The sequence below is a fragment of the Budorcas taxicolor genome, chromosome 11, assembly GCF_023091745.1.
Source record: "Budorcas taxicolor isolate Tak-1 chromosome 11, Takin1.1, whole genome shotgun sequence".
Lineage (NCBI taxonomy): Eukaryota > Metazoa > Chordata > Mammalia > Artiodactyla > Bovidae > Budorcas > Budorcas taxicolor.
This window is the reverse complement of record NC_068920.1, coordinates 161863494-161880803: the sequence shown is the minus strand read 5'-3', so window position 1 is coordinate 161880803 and position 17310 is coordinate 161863494. Positions and strand designations below refer to the sequence as shown.

General features: G+C 45.1%; 1 protein-coding gene across 1 annotated transcript; it reads right to left on the bottom strand.

Annotated features, from left to right (window-relative positions):
* Positions 1-297: 297 nt before the first annotated feature.
* GTF3C4 (general transcription factor IIIC subunit 4) lies at positions 298-17201 on the bottom strand. The gene is made up of 5 exons (XM_052648911.1): positions 16857-17201; positions 9334-11145; positions 6250-6380; positions 3322-3410; positions 298-1928 (listed from the first exon to the last, which is right to left on the bottom strand). The coding sequence occupies exons 1-5, from the start codon at positions 17199-17201 to the stop codon at positions 1864-1866; spliced, it is 2442 nt and encodes an 813-aa protein (XP_052504871.1). The 3' UTR covers positions 298-1863.
* Between the last annotated feature and the right edge of the window lie 109 nt (positions 17202-17310).

Genomic DNA, 17310 nt, shown 5'->3' with positions numbered 1-17310 from the left:
AGGCAATGGCAACCCACTTCAGTACTCTTGCCTGGAAAATCCCATGGACAGAGGAGCCTGGTAGCTACAGCCCATGGGGTCGCAAAGAGTTGGACACGACTGAGTGACTTTGCTTTCTCTTTCTTCATGATCTTAATGGTGCCTAGCTCTCGTTCTCTTGATAATCAATTGAACATGGTGAACCCTGAAGTCTGGACCAACACTCCACTTGAAATTGCCACCAAAATGAGAAAGACAAGCAGAAGACACCAGCAGAATGAAACAGCAGCAGAAATGCAGAATTAAACACAGGGGACAAAAATTTGAATGGGAAACAAAAGACATTTCCAAGCAGACTGTTTGGAAGCGCCTCACAAAGGCCCGTCTCCAACATGTATGGACAGAGGGGGAAGATACTAGGAGGCAGACACTATAGGAGGGAGCAGTGCTTGCGTTACACGCTCTCCAAAGAATAAGAGTTTCTCAGCAAGTCACCTCTGGGAGACAGTGGAGGACAGAGGAGCCTGGCGGGCTGCAGTCTGTGGGGTCGCAAAGAGTCAGACGTGACTGAGAGACTGAAAAAAACAACTACTCAGTGAGGGCAAAAGTCTTTCACTAAGGACACAAAAATAAAAGCATGAAGAAGTGTTTGTATCAGTTAAATTTCACATTTTGTATTTCCTATTCAACTTCTCAGAAACAGGCACCTTCTCAAGGTGCGGGCATTATAGTCCTGTTAATAATTAGCACCAATCCCTCAGATACTTATTTAAAAATCCAAGAACACTGTAGTTCTAGAATGTCTATTTTTGATTTTGGGTTTTAAGACCAATTAACGTCTAACATCTCTTAACAGCCCACAGAAAAATACCTGTGTTATAAATACCAAGGATCTTTGCAGAGAGAAGGCATTCCCAGGCTCTGGTTGACCCAGCCACATACACCATAGCACCAAGGCTCAAGGGTCCACATTCTGAGCTGTCCAGCGCTCTCTAGAAGTCTCTAGACAGACTTGGGATAGAAATGAGACATCTGAACATGTCAACAAGAAAAATAGTAAGGGTTTTAATACTAGGAGAAAATAAAGGAGAGAATATTCTTTTTCCTCTATGTACAAACATCTCACCTGGTCATCACAGTTAAGTCTGAAGAGAGGTATGACACAGGTTAACAGGAATACTATGACACCCTCATACACATGGAGGAGTTGGGGCAGAACTGACGACATGGGAGAGATCGTTAAAAAACAAGTCACGATTACGAGAGTCACCTGATCTTCCGACACATTAAAACTAACTTTAGTCTTGGCTTTAACCTCTTAAAAATATATAGTTTTAAGAAAATGGTTTCAATACGCACGAAAAAAAAACTGGCGGGATGCAGATCTGAAGCTATTTGTTGAGAACAAAATATCAGGCCCACATACTGTTTTAGACAGTTGAGTATCTGCTAGACACCATGTGCCGTGTGCCCGGTAACTAAAGCCTCTTGAAGCCACGAGACAGTTCCAGACCTGGGCCAGGATTAAAGCCTAATTCAGCCTAGCGAGGCCCTTACCCACACTCCCTAGAAGAGGTCACTCTGTTGAGAAACAACAGGGCATCCATTGTGTTCAAACTGCTTCAGTCAAGATACTTCAGCACTTGAAAAATAAGTGGTAGGAGTGGGGGCTAACGTTCATCTCAAAATGACTTAAGATCTCCACACACAGTCCCTTTACAGATATCCTGTAGTCCCTGGAGATGGAGCACGCACTTCAGCAGGGAGTTCCCAGGCTTACCGACCGTCACAAGGGCACCTTTCCACTTGTGGAGGCCAGGCCTGCGCCAGCGCGTCCCAGTGCTTCAGGCTAGATGACACTCTCTGTCTTCCCACCGTGGACACTCAGAAGACAGGAGAGTCGCAGAAAGGGCAGGGGCTCTGCAGTAACCTCTTGATCCAGTCAGGGTCTGCCAAAGGGAGACGAGTGATAGTGAGTGCACACTTCAGAGAAGGCAGTCAAAGGGGACACGCCCTGGGCCGACCACAGTGTGCACATGTGGGTATTCTGGCCCCAGTGCACAGAGGTCCTCACTGTAACATTCCAGACGAGGCTGGACTAAATCTGTGGTTCCCAAAGTTAAATGTGTGATGAAACAGGAAAATAAAGATAACAAGCGAGTGTTTCTCATACATGGTTAATGTTAAAACTTACTCTGAAAACTCTGTGTCGACACGCTCCTCCTTTTACAGAACTCCCTGGCCTGTGAAATGCGCTGCCTACTGGTGAGTACGCTCCAGAGCTCAGAGATTCCCGTTCTCCACAGGAGCTGTATGTGGCTCAGTGCAAAGTCAACTGGCAGGTGTGCTTGTGTTTGAGTTTGTTCCCATCTTCTCTGATTTCCTGTCTAAACTGTAAACCAATTCTCAACTGCAACAAGTATTTAAAAGTCCCCCAAATTTGTTTCAAAATACTGCAGCCAGAGGAGAGGGGGAGGAGGACTACAGAGGAAACAAAAGATTATAGGCTGACGATTTCTGAAGCACAGGTACGTAAAAGTTTCTCATCCTCTTTTTCTCTACTTTTAGGATTACATTTTCCACAATAAAGAGTTAAAACAGAACATAACATGCCAACACGTCCACTTCTCAGAATTAGAGAGCTTCAGCCAGTTTACAGCAAAAATCAAGAAGGCTGTGTGGTTTTACACAGAACATTCTGTGTAAAAATTTGAGACCACACGTTACCCCCAAAGTGTACACCGCCGTACACGTGCTGTCTAGTAAGCTCATTCGGTTAGTGTGATATTAATGAACCTTAGGTTATAAACTGACATTCACGTGACTATTTAAATCATCAATTCCTGGTTCATGTCTATGATCTTATTCCAACAGCTGATTCAGGAATGTGCACTTTGTCACTAGGGCTATCAGGAAAGAGAATATTGATGAACCAGAACCATAGCCCCACCGTGGCTACTAGAAGGATGCCTCCAGGTGCACGTCCCGTTTCAGCAAGGCTGTCTTTATCTATGTTACCAGCTGCAGAGTTTTCATTCAAATATAATCTACATATGCCATCTAAAACAAAGTCATTGACATTTTTTGAATGAATAATTTGCAGTGACAGAACAGCAAACTGCAGCCCTACTTACTCACATAGTATAATGCTATTTGGATGTTGGTGATTCCAGTGATCGTATGTTAATCGGTGGTGGGTTCATAACAACACTGTACAGAGCAAAGCGAGCCTGCTCACTGTTCCTGACAGCCAAAGACCAAGGTGGGGGAGAGGGGGTGCCCCCGAGGCATCAGCATGTGAGTGTGCTCAACCCCCCGTGCCAAGGCCAGGGGAGCACCCACCTTCTGGAATTGGATGGCGAGCGATGCTGTCATGGAGCAAACACCTTCTGTATATCAGACTCTGGCAGGACTGGTAGGTTAAAAAGCACCTGAAAGCAGACAGATTGTATCATCAGTGCTACCAACAGTGGAAAGCAGCGCAGCGTTGAGGGTTAACTCACCACGGACAATTATTCTCAAATGAGTTAACTAAGTGAAGGGCAAAAATGGTTGACAAATTCACAGCAACCATGTATCCCCCTGCACAGGACAGCTGGCCAGACCCACCACACATTAGTAAAGGGGAAGTGCCTGTGTCAGGCTAAGCCAAGAGATACAAGGCTTCTAATCCAGACAGTCACTGCAGCCTGGGAAAGAATGCAGTCTGTTTATACCCGACGATACTGTGAGTTTTCATACGTTAAAAAAAATCAACTATATATCAGAAATTATTGTTAGTGATTTTTAAGATTAGGTATAAGCATAATGTTTAAGACTAATGGCACAGTGGTGAAACCTTAAAAGATATAGAAGACACAATTAGTGGTACAAAAAAATAAGGGCCATAAACAAATGCTCAGAGATTCAATTCCATCCAATGACCCTTCACTGAGCATCGACCAGGATCTGGCAAGTAAGGGCAGGTGGGAGCAATGGGAGGTCAGAGAGAGCTGCTGGGTTCTGCAGGGAAGGTTTTCTGAAAGCTAACAGGATTTAGGAAGAGCAATAACGAGTAAATCACACAAAGAAGAAGGGAGGTGGGGGAAGGAGTTCCTAGTCGGTTTACCTTGAGTAAAGACCTGGGTGCATAGGAAGAAAGACTATACCTGAATGAGAGCAAGCACCCATTCTCACTGGAAGTTACTTCAGTCAGCAAAAATGAAAATGATTTTTGTGGAAGAAGCCATTCGAGAGACAACAAAGGACAGAGGTTACACATGAAAACTCTGGAGCCAGAAGGCCAGGTTCTCAGCTCTGCCACTAACCACCTGTATGACTGTGGACAAATTACTGAACATCCCCAGGCCCCAGTTTCCTCATCTGTGCCCGACATGTGGCTTGAGGTGTGTGCTGCTGAGCACCGTGCCTGGTGCACTGGCAGCACCAAGAAGTGCTGGTTGCTGTTGTTACAAGACCACTACTATTCCTAGTCTCCCCTGAAACGTAAGTCTGAACAGTTAAATTAGGAAAAAGTATAGGTATACAATAAAGACTGGAAAAAAATCCCAGTGTCAGTCAACACGTGAGGAAATAATGGAATATCCATACAATGGGAAACTCTATGGCTGTTAAGAATGGGATCTATCCACTGATATAGAAAATAACCACAACATTTTGGTAAGAGAATCAGGACGTTATTAAGGTAGTTATATGTAGCAAAATCCTGTTTCTATCGAAAATAAAAGTAAACAATTTAGCGAGTGCCTATCACGTATCAGACATTGTTCCAGAAATAGCCAGGAACAAAACAACAAAATTCCCTGTCTTCACGAAGCTTTCTACTCTAGAGGGAGGAGAAAAATCCAAAGTAAAAAAATATATTAAGTAGTGATAACTGCTAAGGAGGGAAACAGAGCCAGGATGAGGGATGAAGGCTACCAGGAGGGGAGAGGGATGTCATCGGATGTCATGACGTTAGGCAGCCTGGTTGGGAAGAAGCCCTGCTGGAAGAGCGGTCCGAGCAGAGAGGACGGCCAGCACAGATGTCCGGGGTGGGAGGGATGTCGCGTGTACGAGGAAAGACAGAGAAGATGGGTTGGGAGATAACTGTAATAATCTGGGCACGAGATGATGTTTCTTGGACCAGGGATGTAGAGGTGGAGGTAATGGGAAAAGCTGGATTCAAGTTTGAAATGCCTTTAAAACTTCCAAACAAAGCAACTGAGCAGGTGCTTAGACATGAAGCCTGGACTGAGGGACGAGATTCAGACTAAAGTGATGTTTACGTCGCCAGTGCACAGATAATATGCAGCAGCCCAGGGAGAGAGCTGCGGGCTTCCCAGGCGGCTCAGTGGTTACAAATCCACTTGCCAGCGCAGGAGCTGCAGGCAACTTGGTTCGATCCCTGGGTTGGGAAGAACCCCTGGAGAAGGGAATGGCAACCCGCTCCAGTGTTCTTGCTTGGAGAATCCCAAGGACAGAGGAGTATGGTGGGCCATGGCCCACGGAGTCGCAAAGAGTCGGACATGACTTAGCACACACACACTGTAGGGAGAGTGCTGATAGAAGAAAAGCAGGTCCAAAGATGGACATCAAGGACATACTGTGTCCAGGAAGCCAGATGATGAAACGGTGCTCTATGGAGGAGGAAAAGAGAGGGATCGACAGCGTCAAACACAGCCCACAGGGCCACAGAGTGGTCCTCTCAGAGTGAGACTGAGGAGAGAGAAGGGGAAGACTTCTACCCTTTGTTAAACCAAACAGTACAGGAGCACTTTATTTTCTATTAACTTTAATGGCCTTTGCTTTCATAATGATTTTTTAAAATTCAGCACTAACTTCAAAGTAAAATAGTATTGTGTGTTAGTCACTCAGTCATGTTTGACTCTGTGACCCCATGGACCATAGCCTGCCAGGCTCCGCTGTCCATGGAATTTTCCAGGCAAGGATACTGGAGTGGGTTGCCATTTCCTTTTCCAGGGCATCTTCCCGACCCAGGGATTGAACCTGGGTCTCCTGCATGGCAGGTGGTTGCTTTACCATCACAGCTACTAGGGAAGTCGAATATAGTATTACCAAAACAAACAGAGAAACCCCTATTACAACAAGCAGTTACCAAAAAAACTACTACTAAAGGGTTTCAGTCAAACAGATGGAAAAAAAAACCACAGCAGGTTTTATGGCAGCAGCTTTTCTCCAACCTGATGGCATGGGCACCATACCCTTTGGATAAACACTTGACAGTGGTCTGTGGGGCACAGAGCTGGAAAACACGCAAGAGCAGCTTACCGGAGCCAAATGTGGCCATTGGAGCAGACGGCCTGCTTGCGATCTGTGAACGGCAAGATCTCCTTACACAAACTACAGTGCTCAGGGAAGGTCTGCTTGTTCATCTTCTTTGAGATGTGTCCAATCAGCACCTAGTAAAACAAAGGGGTCAGTGGCACTTCATGGTGAGCACAGGGCTTCCCAACACCAAGGAGAAAAGGACAACTCTGCGGCGTCTTCCACCAGAGAGGAGTGCTGCGTCCCCACGTGGGCCTGCCACACTGTGTAGAAAGTAAAGAAGCTGGACCTTCAACTTGTGTCAACTGGTTGAGTAAAATAAAATAAATTCAGTCAGGCACCCCCGTGACAACGGTGAACTTTACTCACTAAAGGAGAAATGTTCTGAAACACAAATCTTATTATTTGCCTTTACTTGCTTCTGAAAGGACTTCAGAGTTCTGTCAGAAGACAAAGTATTCAGCTATACTTACAATGTTTGACTTTTAAGGAAGAAAAGCACAATCTGTACAGGCAAAGTATCATGTGAAATACTAACTCTAGAACGAAACAAATGTCTATTCTTTCAGAAAAGCTTACAAAGTAAAAAGATGATCGAGATTAAAAAATAATACCTTCTCCTTCTGATGGTCCAAAGACCCACGGCCAATCTAGTGAGCCCGCGATAGGAGACCTGCCAGCCCCACAGCAAAGGTATGGGGGACCCGCTGTGGGAGTAGGGAGGTAGACAGGGGAGCTTGCAGCCTTGGCCCTACTTCAGTTTTGCTTCTTTCTCTGCTTTATTAGGATTGCATCACTTCAATGAAAGTCTGAAAAACACTAAATCTACTTCATCATCTTGTTGGAAAAAACCTTCACAAGCTACGTTTTTGGGAGGCATGGAATATGTCAATCCTTAAGAACCACTTTATCTTATTAGCAGATAATGTCCTTCAAAGTTATAATCCATTTACACTTGAGCTCTTGTGTAAGAAGAACTTACTAGTTTGCCATTCACTAAAATTAGCTCACTGATGTTCTGAAGGGTATCTTAATAGCTCAGAAGGGTGTCTTACCTAGTGTGCATATAATTTGCAAATTTAAAGTCCACTAACTTTTGGCTTTTTTTAAAGGCCTTGAGAATTCTAATTTATGGTCCCTTACAGCAAGGACAACTACTGTACCAGGTTTGAAAAGATTCATTTTAGGTACACAGAAGGATTTTAAAACAAGACATGTATTGTTTTCAATCTAAACTCAGTTGCTGTAGCTGGGCAGAGGTATAATCTTCCTTTCTTTAAACTGGCTTTGTTGGAACCAAGTTAACTGTGCTAAATGTAGCTTTTCATGCTCATACAACATGTGCAATAATTATTCTAAACCACTGCAAACCAACCTCCATTTTAGATTTACTAATAAGTTTTTGTTAATATTTTACGCTTATAATATCCTTAGTTGGTCCTATGAACCAGCGGTAACCAGAAAACTCCTTCACATCATTGAGATCACAATGAAACTATCTTCAAAAGTTGACTTTCGGAGATGAAAAGTCAGTTACATGAACAGTGGATCTTAACTGCTCCTGAGTGTGAATGAACACGCTGCTGCTGTACATCAGTAAACAAAAGGTGCGGCAGCCAGGAGCTATCACGTTACCACTGCCCAAGGGTGAGCCCTGAGGGAACTCAGGATGGAGGCAGGATGGCCCCCATCCAGCTGTCAGCCGCTGCGGTGCCCCCAGTGGGGCATCCTAAGGAGACTGAGGCTGAGAATCACAGGATATGTGGCCCCAGACAGCTGAGGTACACATCACAGTAATGATTTCAGTGAGCCCAGATCCTGTTATCTTCCCATACAGAGAAAAGCCCTAAATTCCTTAACCTGATATGTCTTGGTTTCCTTATTTGCAACAAAGACTGACTACGGTCTTTCGTGTAAAAACGCTTTTATATCCTAGCTCCACACCCTTGCCCTTCTGGTGCAGTCTCTCCGAGTTATCTTAGATGCTGTGTCCCAGGCTTAAGTCCTCAGTTTTGCCTGACGAATAAAACATAACTCAACTTTTAAGATTGTGCTTTTTTTTTCCCAGTCAACATCAGATTGTTGCAAACATCCTTAAATAAGTTTAGGGGTATATGGATACATACACACAACTTTCCAACATAAAAATGCAACAAGTGACTTGTGAATGGTTTAACATTATGCATGAAGATATCTGAATTTATTACCTTCAATTAACATTTTAGATTTCAGATAAGACTTCAGGCAGTGAGAATAAACATCAAATTTCAGAGTAAAAAGGACCACAGTCTTGTCTTCTTGAATATTTTAGTATACAGTATGTTCCTTAAAACAATTTTTCAGGATTTTAGAAGATGTTAGCTCAGGATTCCTGATTAAAAAGTCTACACAACACTGAACTGCACAAAATTAAAGGCCTCTTTCCTCCAGGAATTCTCAGAACCTTTAGAAGGACGATGTATACTGGAAATCTCGAACAGAAATTTGGCTTGGAATATCCCAGGCTTGGAACCCTACTGTTCTGTCAGAGAACTTTAATTCTGTGAAATACGTTTTAGATAACACTGTAAGGTTGTTTACCACCAAAATAAAGATTATACTCAGTTTTTGCGGGGGGTTAGGGTGGGGTGGGGGGAACAAACACCCAATGGATAATCGTTTTACTTCCTATGCCCTTGTAGGCTAAATCAGAAAACCTCCTGAAGTCCTATCAAATGCAAAGAATCCCCGCCACAGGCCTCCCCCTCCCATCTTTCTGCAGACAGGAAGGGGAGGGAGGGCCTGTCATCCTTCCCCTGCAGTGTCTGCCCAAGTTTGCTCCTGGAGCTTATCCACAGGCCGAAATTGCCCAAATTCTGAACATCAATCAAGGCGCCAGTAAGAGTAAGAACTGACATAACTCTTAGTGGGACATGAATATGTCCTCTGCATTAACCTGTTTCCTATTTATTTTCCTGCATCTCATGCTCATCAATTACCTAAAAATGTCAAAGCAGAGGTTGAGTTTTACGAATTAAGTTAAAGTCATTTCTTTCTCGTGAAGCAAGCAGATTTTTCGGTTTTCAGTTTTTGTCGACCAACACCTACCCGTGCGGTTCTGTCATCATACTCCTCATCAGACATCAGGAAGTTACAGAGTCCCCTGGTGGGGATGCTCGTGTTTTCTGTGATCCAGGTGTGCAGGTACACTTCGCCCAGGACTCGCTTCATGTGCTCCCTCGTCAAGTGCATTTCCACTGCTTCAATTTTCCCCTGGATTTCAAGGAGTTTCTCTTCCATTGGCTCTCGGCCTCCAGTATCCCCAGATTGAGGGACTGAGTCCTCTGTGGGGTCCTCTGGATCACCGTCTTTGCCTTGCTTACTAATCTGTTTGGAAGAGGTGCCTTCCTCCTGCTGTTCATCCTCAGCATTGCCCATCCCAGGTGAGTCAACTAGTAAGATTTTTGAGTCCTCGTGGGTGGGTTTGCATAAGGCTTCTGAAGGGGTTTTCTGCATCGACTGGTATAAAATCCTCAGGAGGAAGAGTTTGAAACGCCAGTAATAGGTGGCCCCACTGCTTTCAATCTTTTTTTCCAAAGCTTCATGTAAAAATTGAGGGATATGCTTATCCTTTAAAATCTTCCAGCGTACTAGGTCTATTAAATCTACCTGCTTAAAGAGATTCTGGACAGAAGACTCCAGAAGCTGAGCAGCTGCCTCTTCAAAGGTTTTGAGAGTAACGAACTGAACCTGGTAATTTTTGTTAACAGGATGGAGGCCGTTGACCATGCCCTCAGTGGTGATGACCGCCAGGTATGCGCCGCAGGGGCTCACGGCTATCCCGTGTGTCCTCACAGAGCCAAACACATCAGAGAGTTTAATCAACTGGTGCTCAAACTTCAACGCCACATCTGTGAAAATGGGGATCAGCTGCCTCACCTTGCCGTCACTGGAGCAAGTATACACCGTCCCATTCTGCTTGTCGGCAGTCATGGAGACGATGGGCAGGGAGTGCAGGCCTGTGACGTGAGAGTTGTGAACATTCAGACCTGCTTTGGAGATCAGGAGAAGACACCAAAACACATAGGATCCTCGTGCGGCTACCACCAAGCTACAGCTGCACTTCTGGTAAGGGTGATACAGTGGCACGCACTTGATGCTGTGGACTGGCAACTGGTCCATTTCTTTCCACAAGACGACAGGCTGCCTTAAGGTGAAATAGCCTTTGACTGCTTTAAGATTGACAGGAAGGATTTTCACAGGCCCGAAAGCACTCCCCACAATAAGGCCGCTCATTTTCCGATTGTTGTGCTCGTATTCCCACCAAAACAAGACGCTAGGAGAGCTGATTCCTGACTCGATGGTGTTGCATGAAGAGATGGACTCCTTCCCCGCGAACGGGAGCTGGAACTGCCACACGGCAATGTTCCCGTTCTCGAAGAGGACCGCCAGGAGCACGCTGCCCACGTCGCGGCACTCGTTGTTGTGCTTGACCTGCTGGGTGGTGCAGATGCCCGACCACTCCATCCGCACCGGCGCCTGCATGCTGTGTCGCCTCTGAAACTCGGCGAAGTCCCTGAGACTGCCCTCTGGGGCCTCATTTCTGGAGAACCTGTAGCTGGTCTCATAGAGACGCTCTCCGTAAATCTCCGTCAGGTCCACCAGCTGGACCCACTGCAGTCTGTTGAGGTTAGCCTGGATGGTCAGGCGATTGTCCATGGTCAGTGCGGCCAGCAGGCACCTGCCGTTAGCGTCACAGCCCACGGGGGACCAGCTAGTGTACTTGAACCCTCTCAGCGGTGGCAGAGCCTTCCCCTCAGGGTTGAACACCCTGTCCAACATGAAAGTCTGACTGACTGTGGGGTCTTCAGAGGTGGCAAACCTCTGTTTGCACTCGGCAACCTCCCTTTTCGAGCCAACCTGAAAATAAGATATAAAAACTATCAGATAAATACTTCATTCGAAGAGGAACAGATTTACATTGCATAGGGTGGATTAACTGATCCACATACATATGTACAGTAATTTGACGTCAATTCTATTAATACTGACACGACACGCATTTAAAAGATCAAGTACGTGTCTGAAACTTAAACAAGCATTTACTCAGGAAATGGCAATTTTTAAAATTTTAGTTTGTTTACAGGAAATGGCAGTATTTTTAAGGGTCAGAGAAAGTGCTGTGGTTACTCACAGCCTGGTTCCCACCTTCTTCTCAGAATTAACAAACGCAGTAGCAATGACAGAAGTGTACTTGATTCTAAAGAGTCAACTAAGCATTCTGCTAAACTAGTCACCAACAGTAAAGGAGTTCAAAAGTCATGAAAACACATGTATCCATATCTATATATAAATATACATATATCTTTGATACAATTAGATGTTTGGATTTTTAACAATGTCTTTGCAATATAAGTCTTCCATCTGAAATTTCACTGACAGATTACTCTGAGAACCAGCTACAATAGCTCTTTCCACTGTTTCTACAGAATAATGTCCACCCTGCCTTTCCTGGCTCCCCCTTGTGTAGAATTATCTTTCTTCCTATCTGAACCCATCTATCCTAAAAGGTCAAGCTCTATGAGACTTTCTGAGAACATCCTCGCTTTCACTTCTCTCTCTCCTCCAAGTTCGCAACATACACGAGCAGTTCTATTTATTTAATGTCGAGATGTACAATGCTAAGCTCTTTAGAAACATTTTTAAAGGAACATTAAAGATAGAGGAGAGAGAAATGACCAAAAGAAGGTGATCCAGAGTCATAAGAAGATAGCCAGGAAGACTAGAGCCAAAGAGAGCAGAGGTCGATTAGAAATGATTTCTGCTATGTCGGAAGTAGGAAGAAGGGCCTGATCTACTGTCTTTTCTTCTCTTCCACAGACGCTATCTTCAAACTGGAAAGGGTACATTAAACATGATCAATAAGGAATTCTAGCCTAAATATACATGGATATAACAACAACAACAAACTCACTTTAAATGAGTTTAAGCCCCCAAGCCCAGAAGAATTACACTCCAGAACATAGAAGATGAACTCAGAACTATAACATTCCTGGATAAAGCTCGGACAACCAGGAATGTGTCAGAAAACCATAATGCAATGAATAGTTAACTGCTAGATCACACTAACAAATAAGCTTATAAAGTGGAAGGTAGATAAAGATGCCCTGGAGAAGGAAATGGCAACCCACTCCAGTATTCTTGCTGGGAAAATCCCACTGACAGAGGAGCCTGGCAGGCTAGTCCATGGGGTCACGAAGAGTTGGACGTGACTGTCCACACAGACATAGATACAAATCCCAACAAATGAATTAGAAGACTAACTTTTTCTGAAGCGTGTTAAACAGAACATCACTCTACTAAATTGCCCCTTGAAAAAGTTTTGTAACTAAAACTGTTTTGAAAGTGCTGTTTATTACACATTATTCCCCCTTCAAGAGTTATAGCTGGGAGCTACTATGGAGTAGCTCTGTAGCTACCATAGAGCTACAGAGTTACCTAAACTTTTTTTTAACAACAGAACCTTATGGTGTTGGTGGAGGGGCGGGGCAGTGCAGGGGCAGTCATCTTTCTTCATCCTAAGTAACACTCTGGAAATGGGCTCTTAGGCAGTGTATCTTAATTGCAGGGTAGTCTCTTGGATACACCTATGGATATACTGGAGAAATACAGACCAGAAATTCCAATTAAATAGAGGTGTCACTTGCTAGTCTGTTAATAAAACGACGCTAATCAAAGCCCACAGCTTTGTATGGAGTAGATAAAATTTGATTGAAAATCTGCAGATCGCCTGGATTCAAATCCTGGCTCTGTCACATACTGGCTCTGTGACCCTGAGCAAATTGTTTAAACCTTCTGGCTTTAATTTCCTCATCTATAAAGAGTGCAATGACACATTCTCATAGTTAGGAAGGTTAATTAAGTCAATATACGTAAAGCATATATTAACAAATACTCAATAAATATTATCTGATGACAAGTAGTAGTACTCTCTGAGGATTCAGTAAATGTTAATGAGACCTAATAAAAGTAAAATGCAGGTTAGGTAGGTATTAAGTTGTCTGCCAAATGGAGGGTAGATATAAAATTATTCACCAAATCCCATAATACTACAAACTAAGCAATAATCCTCAGACTAGGATAATTTACTACAATAAAAACTACTATAGAACTGAAAATAAAGAGAACGCATAACTCCAAACAGCAGTACAGAATGAAATAAAGGAAGCTCAAGCTTGGTCCTAACTCACAGCAGCAAGAATCCTTGATAGGATGGAGAGCAGCTTGGATGTCAGCCAGTAAGGAAAATCCTTAGGGTTTTGTGCAATAATTTCCATTTTAGGTAATCTGAATTAACCTACTGCACCTCCCCTCAACTCTACACATCACAAAACTGGTTAATGAATCAAAACAAGTACTCAGATGCCCCAGGAGCATGTTAGTTAAGAGTCCAGCTCTCAGAGGCTGACCCCCAGTCAATCTTTTCACTATATGCTATCCTGTTTGGATACTAGTTGGCCACTATGACAACTAATCAGCGCATACTTTGTAAGCACCTAACAAAAACTCACTTGAAGCTCGTAGACAGTAAGCTTCTTGAGGGCAGGAATATAATTCCAAAGACAGGAAACAGTTATTTAACTTAATGGAGTAGATGGCGTTGATATTACTAAAGTTCCTAACAGTTGAAACAAACAAAAGTAGTCATGCACATATTATTAGATTTTGGAACTGTCTGCAACTAGATGATTCACTAAATCAGCAGTCCAATGGGAAGAGAAATTGCAAACTTGTTCTTAAGTCACTACTTCACTGGTTCTCAGATTTATGCCATTCGCTTTTATATCAATGCCCAGGACTGCTGCTGTTAAGTTGCTTCTGTCGTGTCCAACTCTGTGCGACCCCATAGATGGCAGCCCACCAGGCTCCGCTGTCCCTGGGATTCTCCAGGCAAGAACACTGGAGTGGGTTGCCATTTCCTTCTCCAATGCATGAAAGTGGAAAAGGAAAGTGAAGTCGCTCAGTTGTGTCCAACTCTTAGCGACCTCATGGACTGCAGCCTACCAGGCTCCTCCATCCATGGGGTTTTCCAGGCAGGCCCAGGGCAGTAACTTGCAAAGAGCAGATAATATGTGAACTATTATTATAACTGTGTATTTTCCTGAAAAAACTCATAATCTAAATAACGATCAGAGCAAAAGCTTTAAAGAGGTTTACCATCTAGCCTTTTAGCAGTTCTACACACTAAAACTGTGATCTAGGTTGTAGGAGTCCATCTTCCTTGTTGGAGAAAACTGGCCAGCACGAAAGAGACTGCAGTCCCCAGGGCCTACCAGTGGGCAGCGCCACCAAAGCACAGACTTCCTACACTCCCACCATCACTCCAGCGTTACCCTACAGAGGCCTCTCTCAGAACTGCAGGGCCATCTCAGCCTTCATTTCCCAGGCAGGGCCTGCGAATTAGACTGCCGACTGACCAGTGCTTTCTGTGAGGTGCACACCAAAGCAGAAGGGGAAGACACCACTGACTAATTTGAGGAAAGCAATTGATTACTAGAGCGATATATAAGGATTTCCTGTTACTCATTTTCCAGTTGTGGAACCAATGACAAGAATCAAATTTTTATCAGAATACAGTGATAAGAGATGACTTTGTATCCATAGCCAAAGCATTAACCAGAGTCCTTCCTTCATACTTGCATGACTATTTTTTAACCTGAGCATTTACAGTGTGCCAGGAGCTTTGCTAAGTAATCACGTGTACATATGTGTACATATGGGTTGCCATTTCCTTCTCCAATACATGAAAGTGAAAAGTGAAAGTGAAGTTGCTCAGTCGTGTCCGACTCTCAGCGACCCCATGGACTGTAACCTACCAGGCTCCTCTGTCCATGGGATTTTCCAGGCCAGGGTACTAGAGTGGGGTGCCACTGCCACACTGAGACACAATTAAAATTTTCTCTACCTGATGTGCAAATAGTTAGCAACAGTAAGTTCCTTTTCAGCAGAGGAGACACCTTTTAAAACCCCTCTGTTTTGCCTCCCTCCTTGAGTGTTTCTCAGTTTCATAGGATTACCAACATCTGTTCACCTGACTGGTTTATCAGTTGAGTTGCTCAGGCGTGTCCGACTCTTTGCGATCCCATGGACAGTTGCACGCCAGGCTTCCCTGTCCATCACCAACTTCCAGGCGATTGGTTTATACTTGAATCAATTTGTTCACACCCTGTCCAAGATCTTTGAAAGCTGTCATACAAACTTACCAATGATCTAATTCAACATCAAGCTGTCACTTTCAAACCTGGATTAATAAAAGTGGTGTGGGTTCTCTGCACCCCATTCAGTTACTGATCTATATTTTAAATGGCTTGGCAGAGTAGTTTTTTTTTTTTTTAACTTCTCATTCACAGAAACACTTTCTCTCTATATAGATACATATTACAACTTATCACTACCTATTATTACATTGTTGTTTCTGACCTGTCCAAAGAATGAATGCAAGCTTCAAGAGGACAAGGATTTTGTTTTTGTACAATGTTTTACTTCTGGAGCCTAGATTGATGTCTAGCTGATAAATTGTTGCTGTTGTTTCAGTCACTAAGTCCTACCAAGTCCTAGCCCACCCTTTGGCAACCCCATGGACTGTGTAGCGCCCCAGGCTCCTCAGTCCATGAGATTTCCATAGCGGTACTCAAAAGTGTGTTGGAAGAATGAATGTACACTTGGATAATCACACATATGCATACAGGCCTATAAGGGAAACAGTAATAAAGTTTTAATATTTTTAAACCATTAAATGAACAACACGACTGACTACTTTAAAACTTTGAAAATGGTGATGATCGAACAATAAAACTTTAGCAGCTTTAAAGTTCTGAAGGCAAACTTAGTTAATCTGAAGCCTAAAGCACGAAATCTACACGAAGCATTCAATCTATACGAAGATCTTAAGTTTAAGAGTTGCATTTATTTCCAGAAGCTTTATTTTTCATTCTACATCCCAAAGCCTTTTCCTTACTGAAGAAAAAACTGGAGTACTAACGCCCGACATCCAGTATCTATCCATCTGCCCAAGATGAGAAGGACCACACATATAACAAAGTCACTGAAACAGTTAAAGACAAAGCAAAAAAAAAAAAAAACAAACCCATAATTTTCTGTCTTCCAAAGCCAAGGAGGCGGAAGAGGAGGGCACATCACAGTAAACAAAGCCAGCCAGGAGCCTCGGGGAGCAGGCCCCAGACAATAGGAGCGGGTGGTAGAGGCAGGTCTGGGGTTGGGTCAACAGCTGGGTGGAGCCTAAGAAAGCACCAAGGGAAGAAATCTGCGCCAGCAGCCGGCCAGAAACCGGGCCGTAGGGAGAACTCGGCTCCGGAGAGGGACGTTCCGAAATGTACCTGTGTCTCGGGAGTGGGTGGGCGATCCGGGAAACTGGGCATACACGGCGTCCCCCCCGCGCCCTTAAGCTACGGCGGCGACCCTAAAGACTCAGGGTGCGAGAAGGCGGGAATCCCCGGCCGAGGCAAGGGCCCGGGGATTCCCCCAGGGACCCGCGGGGACGCGGCCGCGGGAAGGGAAGGAGGGAGGCGGGCAGGAGACCCCCAGAGCCCGGGGCGGCCGGCATGACTTACTTTGAGGAAGCAGCTGTGGAGAGGCGCGGGCACCGACGTGCGGTGGATAACCAGGTCCTGGCCCGGGTTGTGCACGTCGCAGATGAGTTCCAGCACGGCGATGCTGCGGGCGGTGGACACCGACACGCGGTGGTCCTCGGACCACGCCAGCGGCTCCAGGCCGCTCACCGCGTACTGCAGCCTCACCGCGGGCTCGCGCCGAGTCACCAGGAGGCGGAACGCCGTGCTGGGCCCCGGGGCCGCGTCCGCCGCCGGCTCCTTCCCGCCGGTCTCGGAGCCCTCCACCTCCTCGGGCGGCGCGGGCCTCTCGGCCGCGGGCCCCACCCGGGTCAGGGCCGTATTCATCTCTCCTCGGAGGCAGAGGCCGGGCCCCGGGGCGCGCGCCAACCTCCCCCCCTCCTCCTCCCCCTCCCCGCCCCGCTCCGCCCCGCCCCGCCCCGCGTCGCCGTCCAGT